This window comes from Apodemus sylvaticus, chromosome 10, assembly GCF_947179515.1.
Source record: "Apodemus sylvaticus chromosome 10, mApoSyl1.1, whole genome shotgun sequence".
Taxonomy (NCBI): Eukaryota; Metazoa; Chordata; class Mammalia; order Rodentia; family Muridae; genus Apodemus; species Apodemus sylvaticus.
The window spans coordinates 48,936,152-48,957,542 of record NC_067481.1 but is presented as its reverse complement, the minus strand read 5'-3'; the positions used below and the strand labels follow the sequence as shown (position 1 = coordinate 48,957,542).

The window sequence follows — 21,391 nt, the reverse complement described above, 5'->3', positions numbered from 1 at the left end:
AATTGACTTTGGGTCCTTTGGAAGAGCAGACAATGCTCTTAACTGCTGAGCCATCTCTGTAGTCCCATTTTTCTGAAATATCGATTTCATTTTGAATTGTGTGTGTGTGTTTCTGTGTTCTGATATACGCATGTGAGTATAGTGTCTGAGGAGACAAGAAGAGGTGTCAGATACCCTGGAATGTGAGTGGTAGGCGATTGTGAGCCACCTACCCATATCCACAAGTCTTTTTTTTTTTTTTTTTTTTGCAAATCTTCAGTTACAAAAATCTTTAAAAACTAACTTGAGTGAGTGTAAGGCCTAGGCGTGTGTGGATACACTTGTGAAAACCAGAAGAGGCCATTGGATGTCCTCTATCATTGTCTCCTTATTCCTCTGAGGCAAAGTCTGTCTTTGAACTTGAGACTTATGTTTTTTCTTTAACTAGTAAGCCCCAGGTATGCTTGTTATGTGGAGACTGGGGTCCAAATTCTGGTCTTCATGATTGTCCACCAAGCATCTTTTTTTTTTTTTTTTTTGGTTTTTTGAGACAGGGTTTCTCTGTGTACCCCTGGCTGTCCTGGAACTCACTCTGTAGACCAGGCTGGCCTCAAACTCAGAAATCCGCATGCCTCTGCCTCCCAGAGTGCTGGGATTACAGGCGTGCGCCACCACCGCCCGGCTGTCCACCAAGCATCTTGACAGCCCACATTTTTGGTAATCTGTGTGTCTATCTATCTTTCTATCTATCTATCCATCCATCCATAGATCTATATATCAACATATCTATATCTTTGTATCTTTTTTTGTAGTCCTAGTTTATACAGGCCATTGCATTCTACCACTGATCTAGTGGTATACTGCTGCTTTGGCTTTCTGAGCAGATCTCATGTAGACCAGGGTGGCCTTGAACTTGATATACAGTAGAGGATGAACTCATACTCCAGCTTCAACATCCCAAATGCTATGATTTATGGGCCTATAACACCATACTCAGGGCAAAATGAAGGAAAACTTGGGAGTAGGGCAATTGAGGGGGCATTAGCATAGCTAATAGCTAATTAAATAGCCAAGGTCAATGTGGTCTTGGTCGTGATCCTCGCTGGAGGGAAGAAACTGGGCTCCTTTAAGACAATTGTTCCTGCCGCAGCACACAGTGACCTCTAAGCAGGTAATTGCCCTCAGTATGTGCAGAGGGGGGCAGTCCTGTCCTTTGAGGCCTACCATTGCTCTATAAAAGTATTTATTGATCAGTCCTATTGTTCCAGGAATTCAAGGTAACTGACATCTTTTTTTTTTTTTTTTTTTTTTTTTTTTGGTATTTTCGAGGCAGGGTAGCCCTGGCTGTCCTGGAACTCACTCTGTAGACCAGGCTGGCCTCAAACTCAGAAATCCACCTGCCTCTGCCTCCCAAGTGCTGGAATTAAAGGCATGTGCCACCACGGCCCGGCTGGTAACTGACATCTTATGAGACAACTTAAACACCTTTTGGGCAATCTGGAACAGAACATTGTAAAAATTTCAGTTCCTTAAAAAAAAAAAAAAAAAAGAGGTTTACTTCTATGTTGTATGGGTGTTTGCCTGCATGTTCGTGTACCACGTGTACGCGTGCATTCCAGAGGGCACTAGGGAGTAACTAGAGTTACAGCTGATTCTGAGTCACTATATTGGGGCTAGGACTCGAACCTGGGTCTTTTGTTAGAGTAGTTATTTCCCTGTCCCTTCCTGTTTCCTGCCCAAGACTAGATTTAGTTCAATTAGTAAAGCCAGGGAGAGCTGAAGAAAGCTACATTTGAAAATAAAACAAAAAAACCCAAAGTTTACAGCTTGATGGGGTAGCTCACCCCTGTAATCTCACCACCCAAGAAAGCTAAGAGTGCCTCCAAGTCCCTGGCCAGTTGACTTGCGAGCGGATCCCTCCAACCGCTAACCCAAGAAGACTACTCCGGGTCGACCACGCCCCCGAGTCCTGGCGCAAACAAGCCTCAATTTCAAAGTATCGCGACACCTTGCTTTACTTTAGGCTAGCTCAAAAGTCTCGCGAGAGTAACTTGTCCAATCACAGCGCTGATTGGCTGCGCAAGATGGCGGCGCGCTTGGAGCGTAGCATATGCGTCTTTAGGAGGTTGGCTGTGTGAGTGGTTTGGGATTCCGGGCATTTGCAGGCCCATCCGCACACTCCGTCCGGCTACTACATTGGCCTACGAGGTGCGTGGTTCAAAATCGCTTATCCGGTTGCGCACAGGCTTGCCTAGGAAGTGGATCACCAATTTTACCCTCTGGTTCTCGGGTCCTCGGGGCTTAAAGCCCGGGACCCGGGGCGGTGTGTGCGCGAACGCAGGCGGTAGGTGGGAGGAGAAATTTCCTCATCACCCTCCTGGGATGCTGTTTAGAGAGCGCTGAAGCCGAGGCGGGAAGAAGGCGTGGATGAGCCAGAGAAGTGGCGGAGGATAAGTCAGATTTGTGAGGTGGGGGGCGTGAAGAGAAAATGGAAGTGTTAGGGTCGAGGTGGGAGACATCTGTTGAGTTTTCTGTTCTTCTTAAAAACTAAAAAAAAAAACAAAAACAAAACCCAAAACAACGTTGTACGTATACAGATGTTTTGCCAGCATGTATGTCTGTGCACCACGTGCTCAGTGCAGAGGGAGGCCAGAAGAGGATGATGTCATGGGATTAGGTTACCGATGGTCGTGAGCAGCCATTCGGGTGCTGGGAATGGAACCCAGGCCCTTTGGAAGACTAGCTGGTGCTCATGACCGCTGATCTATCTCTATTGCCTCCATACTTCTGAGTTAGAAGAAATTATGTGTGAAGAGATAAAGACCCAGAGGAACCCAGGAAACGTGAAGTTTTAAAGAGGAAGAAAGGCTGGCCTCAAGGTCTTTTGGTTTTTGGCTTGGATGAACCTTTTTTTTCCCGTTATTGTTGAGACTCAACTGGGCTGCCCATTCAGAAAGAGAATGCTATGTTTCAGTGGCTTATACAAATGGAAAGTATTTCATAGTCATTTCCTTCATTGCCTTTGTTGCTTTTGACTGAACCCAGGGCCTTGCACGTGCTAAATACATCCTCTGTCACCCTGAGCTACATCTGGTGACTTCCCAGTCAACCACAGTTGAGTGCTTCCTCTTACAGGCCCCATTTTGACTATCAAAATGTTACCTCATGAAGTTTACTCGTGGGAAGAGTTTTAAAATTAAAGCAAATGTGTACCAATGTCAAGTGAGTAAATTTCAAAGACAGAAGGGGTTAGGGGGTGGCGCTGGAAAAATGGCTCAGCGGTTAAGAGCACTGACTCTTTTTCCTGAAGTCCTGAGTTCAATTCCCAGCAACCACATGGTGATTCACAACAATCTGTAATAGGATCCGATGCCCTCTTCTGGTGTGTCTGAAGACCGCTACAGTGTACTCATATACATAAAATAAATAAAATCTTTTAAAAAAAGAAGTTAGGAAGGAAATGAAGTATGCACAGTCACTGAATGTTTTAGTGAGGTGCTCAATAAGGTGGCATTTGACCAAAGGTGGGATATGTTCAGTGTATGTGCATGTCAGTGGGGAGCGCAGTCCACGCCAACTGGAAGGCAGCAAGTGCAAGCCCAGTGTGGTGGGCACACTGGGATCACAGCACTGGGAGGATACAGAACTCTAGACAAGCCTTAGGTACAGAGTGGGCTATCGAGGACCTTGTCTGACAGCAGTAAGAACAAAGAGACAAGACAAATAGTCCTGATGCACTTGGTTGGAAATGGCTCATAGGCCGGTGAGGCCGAACAGAGTAAACTGGTGCTAGCGGGTGTTCAGTTAACTTTGAGGAATGGGATGGATGGATAGATGGAAATCCAGAAGTTAGTCATCTTGGGTGTCCTTGGTAGAGCACATATGAGATACTGTGTTAAGTTCCCAGTTTTAATTTTTTTTTAACAAGTTTAAGAATAAAAAGGAGTGACATTATTGCGTGTGTCTGTTATGACCCGGATAAATAGTGTAGAAAAAAAACTGAATTGGCCAAGACTGTAAGTTAACTTGGGTCACGTATGTTCAGAGTACATGCCTGTAAACGATCCTCTTTAATGTGTTGCAGAGTCCTAACACATCAGTATCTCTTGAATTTGTTAGAGGAGTGCCTTCTTTTTGTCTATGAAAGAAAACCATTTCCTGCTGGGCAGTGGTGGTGCACACCTTTAATCCCAGCACTTGGGAGGCAGAGGCAGGCAGATTTCTGAGTTTGAGGCCAGCCTGGTCTACAGAGTGAGTTCCAGGACAGCCAGGGCTACACAGAGAAACCCTGTCTTGAAAAACCAAAGGGGGGGGGGGAAGGAGAGAGGGAAAGAAAGAAAGAAAGAAACAAACAAACAAAGCCATTTCCCTTTGATATTCTTGGGGCCTGGGAACTGCCCTCAGTTTATGCTGCTTTTTATTCCCATATCTGTAAGGGGCATTTGAATATTAGGGAATGAAAACTGCTATATAGTGAGTTTCTACTGTGTGTGTGTGTGTGTGTGTGTGTGTGTGTGTGTGTGTGTGTGTAATTCTGGAGTTGAACCCAGGGCCTTGAACATGCTGGGCAAGTGCTCTGCTAATAGCAATATCCCCTTAAGGTGTGGGGCAGGTTTATTGAGTGCACTGCATGTGGCAGCAAGCCAGACTTGCTTGCTTGCTATTTGTGTGTTTGTTTGTCAGGCAGGGTTTCACGTTGTAGCCAGACTGGCCTGGAACTTGCTGTGTAGCCCAGGCTTGTTGCAAGCTGATTGTGATCCTGCTTCTGCCTCTCAAGTACTGATGTTACCAATATGAATGTACTCCTGCCCCCTCCCCCCCAAGTGCTTTTGGAACTAAATATGCTGATTTCCTCTCTATCTTTCTCCTCTTCCCTCTCTTTAAAGATGGCTCTAAGCAAATCGATGCATGCAAGAAATAGATACAAGGACAAGCCACCTGACTTCGCATATCTGGCATCTAAATATCCAGATTTTAAGCAGCATATTCAGATAAATCTGAATGGGAGAGTAAGGTAGGTAACTCATGAAAAGTTACTAATCTGTATCATTCGAGTGGTCTGACTGGATGTGATGTCACAAGAGGCAAGCCTCCTGAATGGTAGCCATAATCATCCATGAGAAGTCTCCTGTGACTTTGGAGAAAATCGGAACGTCTCTTAATGGCTAACTTCCTGCTTCTGCAACAGAGATGCCAGTATGGCTCAGGCTAGGGTTGTGCTTCATGTGATCCAGTGCTTGGTGGGTATCACAATGTCTTGTTTTGAGGAAAGTGCTAACTAGAATGTTCAAAGTTGTGCCAAGGATGTAGCTTCGTTGCTGCAGTTGACCTGGCATTCCTGAAACCTTATCTCTAGCCCTGAACAAACCAGGTTTGGTAGAGCACACAGCTGTGATGCCAGCACTTGGGAGGTGGAGGCAGGAGGATCAGTTCAAGGGCATCCTTGGCTACATACTGAGTATGAGGCTGTATTGGGTTATTTGAGACTTTGAAAACCAAAGAAGGCCGAAATTATGATAATATAAGAATGTGAGAAAATAAGTGTGTTATACTTGAAGTCACAGGTGCACATAGGACCATGCCAGGCTTGTCAACAAGTAAGTTTCACCTATCCCAACATCTTTGTTAAGTCTTTTGTTTTAGTTGTGTATCAGTTGACTTCCTGTTACTGTAGCAAATAGCAGTCATCTTAGGAAGAGAAAAGGCTGCATTGGGTCAGAGTGCTGGAGATTGTGCTCTAAGATAAAGTGACTTTGTTGCTGAAGTAGTGTATCATGACTAGAAGTGTCTAAGGAGCAGTTCATAACTTAGGCATGGGAAATGAGAAGAGAAGGGACAGGATCTTCTAGCCCCTTTGGAGGCATATCCTTAATGACTGAAAGCACAAGGTTTTAATGCTTCCTAATTGTGCCAAGCTAGGGACTGAACCTTTGTGTGTGTGTTTTTTTAATCTTTAATCTTGAGTTCAAGGCCAGCCTGGTCTACAGAGTGAGTTCCATGTCATAGTTTCATAAATGCTATACGGAAACCCTGGCTTGAAAAAACAAACAAAAAAGCAAACAATTCATAGTTCTGAGTGCTTATATTTGGGTTCTGGCTTCCGTGGACAGTTATTTATGTATTTAAATTTAGTGTTTATGACTAAAGAACAGTCCTTAGGAGCTGGAGAGATGGATCAATGGTTGGAGCACTGGTTGCTCTTAGGAGCTGGAGAGATGGATCAATGGTTGGAGCACTGGTTGCTCTTCTAGAAGACCTGGGTTGGATTCCCTACACCCATGTGTTGGTTCACAATTGTCTGTAAACCCTCCTCTGACACTGCGTGCATGTAGCTTAGACACACATGCAAACAAGATGTTCATACATATACAATGAAAATAAAGGAAAGGAGTATTCCTATCGAGGAAAGTTACTTGCATTATTTGCATGTGGAGGTGGTAGGCTTTGTGCCTGCCCTATTGAAGTCAGAGGACAACGTGCCTGAAGTTGCCTCTCCTGCCACGTGGGTTTTTGAGAAGGAACTGAGATGTTTTGGTCAGATTTGGCTGCAAACTCCTTTATCTCTCTGCCACCATAAATTCAGTCTTTTATTTTTTTAAACATTTTTGTATGTATGGGTGTCTTGCCTACATGTGTGTCTGGCACCCATGGTGGTCAGAAGAGCTTCTGGCATCAGATCCCCTTAGAGTTACAGAGAGTTGTGAGCTGCCATGTGAGTGCTCAGTCGAACCAGGGTCCCCCTGGAAGAGAAGCCAATGCTCTTAACCACTGAGCCATTTCTCCAGCTCCCTGAAATTCAGTCTTAATGATTTGTATGACTTTATCCTTTTTTTGGGGGGGGGGGGTGTTGGTTTTTTGGATTTGGTTTTTTAGAGACATGGTTTCTCTATATAGCCCTGGCTATCCTGGAACTTATTCTGTAGACCAGGCTGGCCTTGAACTCAGAAATCCGCCTGCCTCTGCTTCCCAAGTGCTGGGATTACAGGCATGTGCCACCACCACTCGGCTGACTTTATCCATTTTTAATCCTATTGTGAATACGACTTAATATATGTGTTACTAAAGCTTACTTTTGGGTGGCAACTGTTTTTTTTTTTTCTGTGTATAAAGCCCTGCCGTCGTTGTTAGGTTGACATCAGTAGCTGTACTAAATGTTGACAACAGATGGAGAAAATCATTGGCATGCCTTTTACTGCTTTGTATAACTATGCTTGTTTTAGAATTGATTATTATGTGTATATATATGATGGAAGTTGTATGTGGGAGTTCAGAGGACAGTTTGGTGGAATTGGTTCTTTCCTTCCATCTTTATGTGTGTTGTGGGGAGCAAACCCAGGTTGTCAGGTGCTTTACTCTAGGAGTTGTTTTCTGGCCCCAGATCTTTTGAGTTAGCTATGTCCGTGTCATTGTTCCCTTCCCCCATGAGACAACATACGTGTTCCAGTGTACCCCTGGCTATCCTGGAACTTGCTCTGTACTGTAGACCAGGTTGGCCTCCAATTCTGCCTCCTGAGTGCTGAGTTAAAGGAATGTGCCACCATTACCTATCTACCTTGTCTAGCTAGATTGTGTTACAGAAAGCACGTCTTCAAAGAGGCTGTATTCCTTTTAGCACCTCTAATAGAGACAGTGGTTGAGCCATGGTATCAGAGCAGTGCTGTTGTCTCTTGCCAGCACTTAAAATTCAAAATTAGTAGCTCTGCTTTCCGAATTTCTTCCTATGGATTTTCCAGTTTCAGTTCTCCAAAACTGATTTTAGAAATAGCCTCCCCATCTCCATTAAGCAGGTGGTGACAGAGGCAGGCAAATCTCTGAGTTCAAGACCAGCCTCATCTACAGAGAGCATGTTCCAGGACAGCCAGGGCTACACAGAGAAACACTGTTTCTTTCTTTCTTTCTTTTTTTTTTAAAGATATAGTCTTTATTTACATCTCAAATGATTTCCCCTTTCCTGGATTCCCCCCTCCCTGAAAGTCCCATAAGCCCTCTTCCCTCCCCCTGTTCCCCAATCCACCCCTTCCCGCTTCCCTGTCCTGGTACTCCCCTACACTGCTGCACTGAGCCGTTCTAGGACCAGGGCCTCTCCTTCCTTCTTCTTGGCCATCATTTGATATGTGAATTGTGTCTTGGGTATTCCAAGCTTCTGGGCTAATATCCGCTTATCAGTGAGTGTGTACCATGTGTGTTCTTTTGTGACTGGGTCACCTCACTCAGGATGACATTCTCTAGTTCCACCCACTTGCCTAAGAATTTCATGAATTCATTGTTTTTAATAGCTGAGTAGTATTCCATAGTATAAATGTACCACATTTTCTGTATCAGTTCCTCTGTTGAGGGACACCTGGGTTCTTCCCAGCTTCTGCCTATTATAAATAAGGCTGCTGTGAACATAGTGGAGCATGTGTCCTTATTACATGCTGGGGAATCCTCTGGGTATATGTCCAGGAGTGGTATAGCGGGGTACTCTGGGAGTATCATGCCCAGTTTTTGAGGAACTGCTAGACTGGAGTGGAGCTAAACAAAGAATTTTCACCTGAGGAATATCGAATGACTGAGAAGCACCAAAAGAAATGTTCAGAGCTGGAGAGATGGCTCAGTGGGTAAGAGCACTGACTGCTCTTCCAGGGGTCCTGAGTTCAAATCCCAGCAACCACATGGTGGCTCACAACCACCCACAATGAGATCTGACGCCCTCTTCTGGTGTATCTGAAGACAGCTACAGTGTACTCATATATAATAAATAAATAAATCTTAAAAAAAAAAAAAAGAAATGTTCAACATCCTTAGTCATCAGGGAAATGCAAAACAAAACAACCCTGAGATTTCACCTCACACCTGTCAAAATGGCTCAGAGCAGAAGCTCAGGAGAAAACAGGTGCTGGTGAGGATGTGGAGAAAGAGGAACATTCCTCCACTGCTGGTGGGGTTGCAAGCTGGTACTACCACTCTGGAAGTCAGGCAGGCGGCTTCTCAGAAACACTGTCTTCAAAAGACAAAAAACAAAAAAGGAAGGAAGGAAGGCAGCCCCCCCCTTCTCATAGGATAGTATATCATCGAGGCCTCCTTATAGTGCTTAATAAGCGCAGTAGATGGCTTTCTTTTTTTTTTTTCTAGCCGGGCAGTGGTGGCGCATGCCTTTAATCCCAGCACTTGGGAGGCAGAGGCAGGTGGATTTCTGAGTTCGAGGCCAGCCTGGTCTACAGAGTGAGTTCCAGGACAGCCAGGGCTACACAGAGAAACCCCGCCTCGAAAAACAAACAAACAAACAAACAAACAAACAAATTCTGCCATGACAACATAGTCTTTAACTTGCACTGATTTTAGCACCATGTTTTGGCTGTAATGCCTTTTCAGATAATAGTCTGTAAATTTATACAAATCCCCTCCAAATTAAGTAGAGTGCCTTCCTGTTTGCCCGTGTGCATGTGTTTGATTGATTGTGTGTTTGATTGTTTGTGTGTAACCCCTCTACTTTTTGTTTAACAGTAAAGACTCATAAATCTCTTTTTCACTCAGTATGGGGAAAGAGGAAAAGGGGTTTGGACTTGCTGTGTAGCCCAGACTAGTGTTAAAGTAGTGATTATTCTGCCCCAATGTCCTGAATCCTGAAATTATGTTTGTGATGATTGTGAGTCACCAGCATGGAATTGAACCTGGGTCCTCTGCAAGGGCAGCTAGTGCTCTTAACTGCTTAGCCATCTCTCTAGCTCAAAAACAGATACATTCTAAGAACATTGTAGAGAATGGATTGCATAGAGAATTAAGGTAACTAGGAAATGATTTTAGTATCCCAGATTAAATATATTAGTGTCTTATCTAGGTGAAGACAATGAATGAAATTCAAATTCCCAAGTACAACTAGTAGTGTGCAGTAGAAATTAGGAAGAGAGGAGCCAAGTGTGGGCATGATGGAAGGTGGCAGTGCCAGTAGCAAGAGTATAGAGCAGCGGGTACGCTGATTTTAGGAGGATGTGCTCACTTGGGCACACTGGGTCTGAGGGCCTCGGAATACCTGAGTGCAATGTTTAATAGGCAATGGACAGTGAGTTCAAAGAAAGGGCATGGTGGTTGTGCGATAGTTGTTTGTTGAAAGTGGAAGAGAAGTGAAGCAAGAATTCAGTGTGTAGGAAATGGATGTGGTGGATTTGGAGAACTGTGCAGAGATGTGGATATATATGAGAGTAGCGGAGAAGTAACAGACAGACAGGAAAGACAGCAAAAAACATTGAGGGCCCGGAGAGTTGGCTGGTGGGCGAGGCACCTGACAGCAGCCTGAAGACCCGAGTGTGACTACCAGGGTTCTGCATGATGGAAGGAGAAAGGAAGCTCCTAAGCTCCCTCGGACTGTCTTTTTGACCTCCACAGGAACACAATAAATACTAAAAGCGTTGAGGAGCCTGAAAACAGTTGCTTAATTTGTGATGTAGGGATTAAATAAAGGGTTTCATGCTTGTGAGGCAGGCAAGCATCTACCACTGAGCTGTTTCCCCAATCCTGGGTAACATCCCTGTGTGTGTGTGTGTGTGTGTGTGTGTGTGTGTGTGTGTGAGAGAGAGAGAGAGAGAGAGAGAGAGAGAGAGAGAGAGAGAGAGAGAGAGAGAGAGAGAACTTTATGTGTTTTTGTTTGTTTTTCAAGATAGACTTTCAGGTGTGCATTGTCCCAGGGTGCAGCTCCCTCAAAGTCATGTAATGTGGAGTACTGAAGTACTGACAACGAGTGTTTCATATTCTCTCATGGAAGTCTGTACGTTTATATTACACTTTGAATTGAACTTTTAATTGATTTTCATTAGTATATTATACATAGTCCTCTACCTTCCAAGTACTAAGATTACAGGTGTCAACAATTATCTTTGGTAAAATTGTTTTTTGTTTTTTTCTTCCTTTTTGGAGACTGGTTATTTCTGTGTAGCCTTGGCTATTCTTTTTCTTTTTCTTTTTTTTTTTTTTTTTTTGGATTTGGTTTTTTCAAGACAGGGTTTCTCTGTATAGCCTTGGCTCTCCTGGAACTCACTCTGTAGACCAGGCTGGCCTGGAACTCAGAAATCCGCCTGCCTCTGCCTCCCAGAGTGCTGGGATTACAGGTGTGCGCCACCACCGCCCGGCTGCCTTGGCTATTCTTGAACTAGGTCTACAGAGGTCTGCTTATGCTTCCTGAGTGCTGGACTAAAGGCATGCAACACCACCACTCACTCAAAGTTAATTTTAAAATAACTATTTATGGGACTGGAGAGGTTGCTTTAGTGGTTAAGACCACTGCTCTTACAGAGGACGTGGATTTGGTTCCTAGCACCCAGTTGGTGGCTTGCAACAGTCTAACCCTAATTTCAGATGATAAAATACCCCTTTTGGTGATGAGGGCACTGTACACACATGGTGCAGTCATCCCTGCAGGAAAACACCCATGCATACACACAAAGCAAACTTTGTTTTAAGGTAAGAGTATTTATCTTTAGTCATCATTTGTGCGTATGCCTGTGCGTGAGGGCAGTCACGTGCCATAGGACATATGAAAATCAAGACAGGAACCAGTGGGAGTCTATTTGCCCTTTCTAGCATGTGGGTTCTGGGGTTCAAACTCAAATTGTTAGGCTTGGCAGCATTTGACTCTGTGCACTGAGCCATCTTGCCAGCCCTTCAGAACATGTATTTTATAATAGATATAAAGAATTTCCTCCCTGGCAGTGGGCAAAGAGACACCTTGTTGGTGGTGTTGCTCTTACATCAGCAGGGGCAGAGCAGTCGGCAGTTATTCATTCATCCTAGCTTGATGCCTGCCTTGGTGACCAAAGCTGTTTCATACCTGGGCCATATTAAAAAAAAAAATAAAACTTTCACAGAGCAAAGCAGATATGTCTATAAAAGAGACATGGCTGTTGTTAACATTTTTGTTAAGTTTATTGTTTTATATCTGTGTATCATGGTGCATGTGTGTAGGTCAGAGAACGTTGAGGAGTTGGCCCCCGCACTGTGGCATCCAGGGACTGGATTCATGGTATCAGGCGAGTGTGGCCAGTGCTTTTCTCCTGCCTTGGGTGAAGGGGGAGCTGAGGATGGGGCAGTCAGGAAGACTGTTTTCTCCAAAAATGAGCGTATTTGCTTTTGGTTATCTGATATATTTACTTAACCGCTTTACTTTTTATTAGTGTGTGTGAGTGTTATGTGTATGTGTATAATGTGTGAGTGTTTGCAGGCGATGCTGCGGCTGCGGTGTGGACACATTTTTTAAAGGCAAGGGAATGGACACATATACTGGAAAGAGAGTCTTGCCTTTTAAATGTCTACTAGCTTTGTACATTTTTGTTTAATTTTATTTTGTGTGATTATCTGTGTGTATGTCTCTGTACCACATGTGTTCTGGTGCCACTGGAGGCCAGAAGAGGGCTCAGATCTCCGGGAACTGAAGTTACAGATAGTTGTGAACCCAGTGCTTGGAAGAGCAGCCAGTGCTCCTAACTACTGAGCCATCTAGCCCCTCCAGAGGACAGCAGTCAGTTTTTCCCCCATCTGCTTGTGGGAGATTGAACTAGGTCATCAGGCTTGTATGACAGACGCTTTTACCTGCGGAGCTATCTTTATCTTGCTGGACTGTTTTTTACAGGAAAAAAAGAACACAAAATTTATTATATGCTTCATGCATAGGACTATCAGACTGTAGTATGGCATATGTAGCAGGGATCTGCTCTGTATAGGTACAGGGCTGAGATGGCCAATGTTGACAATGTGGTGATTATCTCTGTTCTTTCCTGTATGCCTCACTGCTTTGTTAAAATCCTTCAGACTGCTGCAATTTAATTTTAGGTTTTGTTTTTCATAGTACCCAACTCCATAGCAACAGCCTGCTGTCTGTGTGAGCTCTGTTAGTTGATCTTGAACATAGTGTGAGATTAAAAACATTTTTGTTTTTAAACCAAAGAGTGACATTGAAGGTAGGCTGTAATTGGTGACTATGTTTCTAACATGTCATCAGTGACCTAGTGATGGAGCACAGTGTCACAACAGGGCCGACAGGCTTTGGTGTTTATTAACACATTTGAGGCTCAGCTTTTGCAGTATTAGAATTATTGTTAGGTTAACCTTGTATAGTAGAAATGCATATTCTAAAACTCATCTCTAAGAGATGATAACAAATAAAGTACTAACTTGTAGCGGAGTGGGAGTCATTCTGCAGCAATCAGAGGCCTGTTGACAATAGGCTGTTTTGTGAAGCTGCATGTGTTAAAGAAACAAGAAAGACTAGTAGAATGAATCAATGCTAATTTTCACGTGAGAGCTAATTTTAGTTCCTAGGCCTCCCTGTGATCTTGGAAATGAGAATAAAAAGATCTTGCCTGTGCTCAGGATTTGCAGTGTCCCAGGGTGCTATTGTGACCTACATACTTAAGCAGTGAAGTTATATGACTAGACTTTGCCCTACAAAATATTTCCAACACTTGGACACTAATGTCTGCCTTTTCTTAGAACTAAAAAAGGAACACTCATTTTTGCTAATAGTCTTAGAATCAGCGTTCATAGTTTCCATTTATTCCCTTTACTGGTCTTCTCTCTGCTTCATCTATAGTGATTTTGGTGATAGGTTGATGTGTTATTGTTTATTAGAATGAGAAAGACAGTCACGTGTGTGGAGGACTGCTGTTGGAGGCAGTCTTACTCTGGACCTCTGGCTGCTTGACCTTCATCATGAAGTCCTGGATGGCCTTGAACTTGCAAAGATCTTTCTGCCTCTGCCTCATAATTGTTGAGAATGCAGGTATATCCATCGTCCATGCTGACAGTAGATTTTGTGCAACTGAGGGTGAAACCCAGCATTACTCTGTGCACTACGTGAACTCTACCACTGAGCTATACACACCTAACTCTGCATGTTTGTACTGGCCAGGGGAAGGTCAGAGAGACGGGGTGGGGGGGCTAGGGGGGGTGGGAGGCACTTTTTTAATAATTTAATTTTTTTGAAACTATATATATAATTTCATCATTTCCCCCCTTTCCTCCACCTCTTTTCTCTCTCATGCACCTCTTGCTCCCTCTCAACTTCATGGCTTCTTTCTCTTTAATAGTGCTTGATGGTGGTGGTGGTGTATGTGTGTGATATCCTTGAGACAGGATCTCATGGACTTCTGATCCTCCTGCCTTCCCCTCCCAAGTGCTGAGATTATGGGGGTTCACCACTGTGCCCAGTTCAGTGTGGTCCTAGGAGTCTAACTCAGCGCTTTGTACATATAGTCTCACTTCTACTTTTTTTTCCCTTTCAGACAGGCAGGGTCTCACTCTGTAGCTTTGTCTAGCCTGTACCCCACTATGGATCAGGCTGGCCTCAAACTCAGGAGATCTGCTCACCTCTGCCTCCCCAGATGATGGGATTAAAGGCATGCACCACCATGCCTATTAGAAAATGGAAAATTTTAAATATACCTTTTAGACCACTTAGTGGGAAAAATTACAGAAAGTCATCAATCAGTCCTAGATAATATAATAGTCATATGGCATTGTGACAAAAGAAAAAAGTTAGTATTGAGAAGATAGGTCTGTCAGTAAAGTGTATAGCTACACCAACATGATGACCTTAGTTTCTTCCCCTAGCACCATTGTGAATGCCTGGTGTACTGGGGTATTCCTACAGACCTAGTGCTTGAGGCGGAGGAGGGTTCCTGGGGTTTGAACTCTAGGTTTAGGGTGAACCTGGATACTGGGTGCCGCTGTTTCTGTCCACAGGTATAAAGACCTTGTGTCATTTGATTAGTTAATGTTTCTTTCCCTGAATTGTTATTTTGAAAGCTATTCCTGGTAAACTCCCTAGATTTGTAACTCTGGGTTTTCACAGCTGGGCTGCAGAGTAACATTGAGTTGTAAGGCAGTGATTTAATTAAGTTACTGTTTATGCTCTTGAGAAAATGCTTTCAAACTTTGTTTTGGAAGGAGCTTCTAGGTTATTAGTTTTACATCTGAGAATTTAAGACTTTACATGTAGTATGATGGGATATTAGATCAGGCAGTGTATTAGAATGGGATGTGAATATGTTTATTATTTTACTTGAATATAGATTTCTTCAATGTGTAGGATTGAATTTTATTTCTGTCATTGAAGAAGAAGGCATTAGCCCACCCTTTTAATAGACTTGATTGATTCCACAGGTGTAAAATAGAATATTTTGTTAAGGTTTTTTCATTTTGTTTTGGTTTTTGGTTGGTTGGTTTGGTTTGGTTTTTTTTTTTTTTTTTTTTTTTTGGTTTTTACATACTCTGGCTGGGCTCTGGAACTCAGTATGTAGACCAGGCTGGCCTCAAACCTAACAGGCCTGCTTCTTCCTCCTAAGTAGGGAGAGTAGAGGTGTGTGCCACCTCGCTTGGCTATTACTGAACAGTCTTATGCTGGTTTTGTTGTTATTTTGGTTGTTTTGTTTTGTTTTGTTTTTTTGAGGCAGAGTTTCCTTGTGTACTTGGGATGTTCTGGAACTTACTCTGAACCAGTCAGCCTTGCACTCAGAGATCCACCTGCCTCTGCTTCCCAAGTGCTGGGATCAAAGGTGTTCCCAAAATGACTTTGCCATTTTTTCCCCATTATTGAGTGTATTTTTGAAGAATGTTAGTGTGAATGATGTTGATTATAGCTAAAGAAAATACCCAGCATTTGTAAAACACTTAATATGTGTCAAGAGCTGTATTCTTTTCAGAGACTGTTACATGTCACTGATGGTGGAACTCCTTCCTACCTTTTTTTTTTTTTTTTTTTTTTTTTTTTTTTCCCCGAGACAGGGTTTCTCTGTGTAGTCCTGGCTGTCCTGGAACTCACTCTGTAGATCAGGCTGGCCTCGAACTCAGAAATCTGCCTGCCTCTGCCTCCCAAGTGCTGGGATCACAGGCGTGTGCCACCACGCCCAGCTTAACAGAAGCTTAACTCCTTCCTACCTTAACAGCTAAGAAAAGTGCCATCCAGGCACATGACTTGTCCAGAGTCTTAACTAAGTCAGAAACCAGACAGGAACTGGAACAGAGGCACTCTTAGTTCTGTGCTGTATGGATGCAGTCTCTCTGGTGGGTAACTATACTGCTTCTTGTAGGCTGTGAAGGTCTCAGGTAGCCCTGGTGTTGTGCTGAATGTTGAATGCAGTTTTTCATGTGTGATTTCTTTAGGAAATTCAAATGGCATTGGGTCTCTGGTGTAGCTGCTTGATATGGGAAAGGTGCTGGTGCACCTAGTGGTGCATGTTAATCAATTTGTGTTCTTTTTCTCTAACCCTCAGTCTTAATTTCAAAGACCCTGAAGCAGTCAGAGCTCTGACTTGTACTCTCCTGAGAGAGGACTTTGGACTTTCTATTGATATTCCTTTGGAGAGACTAATTCCCACAGTCCCCTTGAGACTGAACTATATTCACTGGGTAGAAGATCTGATTGGTCACCAGGATTCTGACAAAACTACTCTCCGAAGAGGAATTGACATAGGTAGGTGGTTCTTACTTCCATAGGTTTTGTATTGTCAGACTCTTTCTAAGCTCTTCTAGTATTAACTGTGAGAAGCTTTTATTTGGTGCATATGGAAGTTTCTGTCATTGGTTTCTCTTGAGAGGGGATGTCCAGGTAAGTTAGGGAACAAGGGGGTTAGAGAAGTGTGAAAGGAAAAACAGGTCCTTGGTTACTTAGCTTTCAAGTTTTTACCTTAGCATTTGTGTTTGTTGGGAATTGTCTACACTGTTATTAAAGAATTTTTAATTAAACTATGATGATGATGATAATAATAATAATAATATTGGTTTTTTTTTTGAGACTGTGTAACTCTGGTATCCTGCAGCTAGCACTGTAGATAAGACTGGCTTCAAACACATATAGATCTTGCTTCTCTGCCTACTGAGTGCTAGGATTATAGGATTAAAGGCATGTGCCTCGCTGGGCGGTGGTGGCGGTGGTGGCGCATGCCTGTAATCCTAGCACTCTGGATCCTAGCACAAAAAAACAAAAACAAATAAAAAACAAACAAACAAAAAAGGCATGTGCCTCCATACCCAGTTCTAAAGTGCACCCCCCCTTTTATTTTTTGTTTTTTTGAGACATCCTGACTGTCCTGGGACTAGCTATATATAGAGTAGACCATTGCTCTGCCTCTGCTCTCAGATGCTGGGAGTAAAGATACATGCCCCCTTGCTTGGTCATAAATACTCAAAGCCTTAGCTTGCCTTATCAGAGTTTCCATTGTCTGGTCTTTACCCTGTTCTCTAAGCCCCATGTTTCTTTTGTTTCCCACACTTGTCCTGTAGGCCACTAGGCTTTTTTGTATGTTATTTCCCGTGCCTCAAACTTCTCTCATCTTGGTCTTGTTTGTTCCCATTAATACTACACTTGTCATGGCAAGTCTGCTTTCTTCATAAAAGCTTTCTCTGACCTTAAAACCTAAGAAAGGTTCTTTTTCCTTCCTTCCTTCCTTCCTTCCTTCCTTCCTTCCTTCCTTCCTTCCTTCTTCTTTTCTTTCTTTCTTTTTTTTTTTTTTTTTGGATTTGGTTTTTTCGAGAGAGGGTTTCTCTGTATAGCCCTGGCTGTCCTGGAACTCACTCTGTAGACCAGGCTGGCCCCAAACTCAGAAATCCACCTGCCTCTGCCTTCCAGAGTGCTGGGCTTACAGGCATGCGCCACTACCACCCGGCTGAAAGGTTACTTTCTTGGTTTTATATGGTTAATATTTTTTATTTGCCATTAGACTACAAACTATAATTACAATAATCTCTCTAGGCCTAGCAGAGTTGTTGGATAAAGGCATTATTCTTATTTATTTATTTAAATATATATATATATATATATATATATATATATATATATATATATATATATATGAATGATATACTGTAGCTGTCTTTAGACACACCAGAAGTGGGCATCAGACCCCATTACAGATGGTTGTGAGCCACCCGTGGTTGCTGGGAATTGAACTCAGGACTTTTGGAAGAGAAATCAGTGCTCTACTTAACTGTTGAGCCATCTCTATAGGACTTTTTTTTTTTTTTAATGACTTATTTACATGTACTCGTTTTGCCTGAATGTATATTTGTGTGATTGTCAGATCCCCTGGAAATGAGTTACAGACTGTTGTGAGCTGCCATGTAGGTGTTGGGAATTGAACCTGGGTCCTCTGGAAGAGCAGCCAATGCTCTTAACCACTGAGTTAGCTCTGCAGCCTCAAGGCATTATTCTTTTAATATTCAAATCTAAATACTTCATGTGAGCTAAGCACTGGAGAGCGATGGAATTCAGTTAAAGCTCTTACCTTTATGTTCAGGGCACAAGATATCTGGTGTGTCCTAGGAAGCTAAATGCTGACTTGAACACTGTGGTGGCAGGTGTTTGTGATCCCAGCACCTGGGCTATGGTGATGGGAGGATAGCAGGTTCCAGGCCAGTGCCAGCCTGGGCTATGGCGCTGGGAGAATAGCAGGTTCCAGGCCAGTGCCAGCTCTGCCGTGAGTTCAGAACTAGGGAAGGAGGTGGGGAAAGGGACTCTTGCCTATTAGGTGCTAATTGCATTTTAATTATGCCCCAAACCTGCTAAAGTAGCACTTGGGGATACACGAGGTTAATGGATTTTAGCTCTTCACAAGGGGCAATGCTTGCTGAAATCATACTCTTTCTAATTAGGGTTCTATATAAATTCTTCCCCCAGACTCCCATCAGCTTGCTCTAGTTCCATGACTATGCTTTCCATTTTTATTTATCATTATAAGGATTATTACCCACTTAAAATGTCATTTGGCTTTCTGGGGATATCAGAATTTCAGAATTCAAGTTTCTTGGTCTTTAGGATTGAGGGACAGTGTTAGAATGTTAGAAGGGAAAGAGATGGGTCTTTTACCTGGATATTTCCCTTTGAGATGAGGAAGGTCTTTTTTTTTTTTTTCTTTTTTTTTTTTAATTTTCCAAAACATTCTAAATGACTCTAGTTTTCTGGAATGTCCAGGCCTTAATTGTAACTCTAGCTGGGTATTCTCTTCCTTCCTCGTATCTCCCCACCCCCAATGAAGTGTTTGCCTAACGGGCATCAGGGCCAGGAGCCGATACCATGGCTAGCAGAGAAGTTAAGCACTGCAGCGTTTACTTTGATCTCTTTTGAGAGTAGGTCATGAGAAGCAATGGCGCGAGGGCTTCAGGGAGCCCCTCCGGAGCCTGCAGAGGCCTCCACACAGTGGAGTCCGGAGAAGCAGCTTTGGAGGTGGGTCCAGGTTGTAGCTGTCAGGGAAACCCTAGCTTTCCTTCCCTTGGATATACTCACTGGGATCTAATTGGTCAAGATTTGTTAGTGATTGTAAAAGCAGCATCTGTAGGGGGGAGGTCCACACTTAGGGGCTCTACATGCAAATTTAGGAACAAATAGTGGCTGTTGAAGTGGATTTTTTTTCCCAAGAAGCATTGGCTTCTCAGTATGTCTCTTGTGCCTGTGCTGGTTAGCGCCTGACATGACTGACATTCTACACAATGACAGGGAACTGGGGACACACACACACACACACACACCATTTTTTGCTTTTTGAAAATGAACTGTGTTTATCTGCATGTTTTGTTTTCCCCCTTTGACACAGGGCCACACAGTCTTCCTGCCTCTGCTTCCCAAGAGTTAGAATTACAGGTGTGTGCCACTACATTCATTCACTGTGAGACACTGTGGTGGCTTAACAGTTGTTATTGTATTGAGGAAATTACAACTCGGATGGGATGTAAAGACTTTTATGAGCAAAACAAAATAAAGTGTTTTGGCCACTTTGGGTTAATAAGCTGTTTTCCTGGGCCTTCAGTTATCCACATTTGATTTTACACATAGCATACAAGAGTAGGGGGTGGAGGTTTGTGTTCTCTAGGAAGGGTGTGCTCTGAGGTGTGTGTGGGAAGAGGAGTGAGCCCAGTAACCGCCTGTGAGTTAGGCTGTGGAGACCTGAAAGAATTCTTAGGAAGAATAGGGGTCTATCTTGTTCTTACCTTCTCCTCTCATGTGGCCTTTTCCTAGGGACCGGGGCGTCCTGCATCTACCCCTTACTTGGAGCGACTTTGAACGGCTGGTACTTCCTGGCGACAGAAGTGGATGACATGTGCTTCAATTATGCCAAGAAAAATGTAGAGCAGAATAACCTGTCTGATCTCATTAAAGGTTGGTTCCTCTAAATAAGCAGCCCTTCAAGCTTTGTATATTAAAATGTCTTTAATATATCATGCATTGCTAGGTGGTGGTGTCGCACGCCTGTAATCCCAGCACTCTGGGAGGCAGAGGCAGGTGGATTTCTGAGGCTAGCCTGGTCTATAAAGTGAGTTCCAGGACAGCCAGGGCTATACAGAGAAACCCTGTCTCGAAAAAAAACAAATGCAATATAAATATACATATACATGTATATATATAATGCATTATTATTATTTCTGTGGGCTTTTGTTTGTTTGAGACAGAGTCTCTGTGCAGCTCTGGCTGCCCTGGAACTCACCTTCTAGGCCAGGTTGACCATGAACTCATAGAGATCCACCTGTCTCTGGTCCTAAATGCTGGAATTAAAGTGCCACCATGCCTGGCTTGTTGTCTTTTGCTTAAATGTGTAGACTTCAAATTTTAAGTAATCTAATTGACTTTGATTTCAGAATCAAAGAAAGGAATATAATAATAAACTTGATGCTTGTTATTTCTATATCATGTGTTTGAGAATTTGCCTTTTGCCTTGGTTACTGTTCTGCTGCTGTGGTCAGACACTGCCCGAGACAGCTTATGGAAGAAAGAGTGTATTTGGGCTGTGTAGCTTCAGGTTAGAGTTCATGACCATTATGGTGGCCAGCCGGCAGGCAGGCAGGCAGGCAGGCAGGCAGGCCTGCGTGCATGCATGGTGCTGGGGCAGCATTTTGAGAAAACAACCACGATCCTCCAACAAGGTCATACCTCCTAATTCTTTCAAGGGGAGAAGGGCATTCTTATTGAAAGTATCACATCTTCTAATTTAGTTAGTTATGTAATTTTCTTTTGGTGGATAGTTCTTAAAAATTTGCTATGTTGAGGCTGGAGAGATGGTTCAGGGGTTGAGTATCCTTACTATTTTAAGTTTTCACATGGTGGTTTTCAGCAGTTTGTAACTCTTAATTCCTGGGGATCTGATCCTCAGGGTACTAGGCATATAAATGATAGACATTATACACAAAGCACTCCTACACATAAAATTAAAGACAATGATTAAGACATGGACTGTCATATCCAGCTATTAAATCATCATTATTGTGCTATATATTAAGTAGTTTTAGTATATATTTTAATATACTTATTTTATAGCACTGTTCTCAGCAAGATAGAATGTATATCCTCTGACCTCAGGAGCGCTGGGACTAAAGGCGTGCTCTACTACATCTGGCCAAATATGCTATTTCAAGTGTTTTCTTGTAGTTTGTGGTTTTTCCTTTTCTTTCTTTCTTT

At 43.1% G+C, this 21,391-nt stretch overlaps 1 protein-coding gene and 1 non-coding gene across 4 annotated transcripts in view; both read left to right on the top strand.

The window, feature by feature from the left end:
- Positions 1-2,055: 2,055 nt before the first annotated feature.
- Mettl16 (methyltransferase 16, N6-methyladenosine) overlaps positions 2,056-21,391 on the top strand; it is a 47,431-nt gene continuing 28,095 nt past the window's right edge. Inside the window, exons 1-4 of one of the 3 annotated variants that reach the window (XM_052197764.1) lie at positions 2,056-2,187; positions 4,866-4,993; positions 16,221-16,420; positions 19,958-20,098. In XM_052197764.1, coding sequence (XP_052053724.1) covers positions 4,866-4,993; positions 16,221-16,420; positions 19,958-20,098 — 469 coding nt within the window. In that variant the 5' untranslated portion in view covers positions 2,056-2,187. Of the gene's footprint in view, positions 2,188-2,227; positions 2,324-2,356; positions 2,448-4,865; positions 4,994-16,220; positions 16,421-19,957; positions 20,099-21,391 lie in introns of those variants that run through there. The other 2 variants (XM_052197765.1, XM_052197766.1) reach the window with 2 other exon arrangements.
- LOC127695700 (small nucleolar RNA SNORA48) lies at positions 11,653-11,795 on the top strand. The gene has a single exon (XR_007980070.1). It is a non-coding gene; the product is annotated as a small nucleolar RNA SNORA48 (small nucleolar RNA).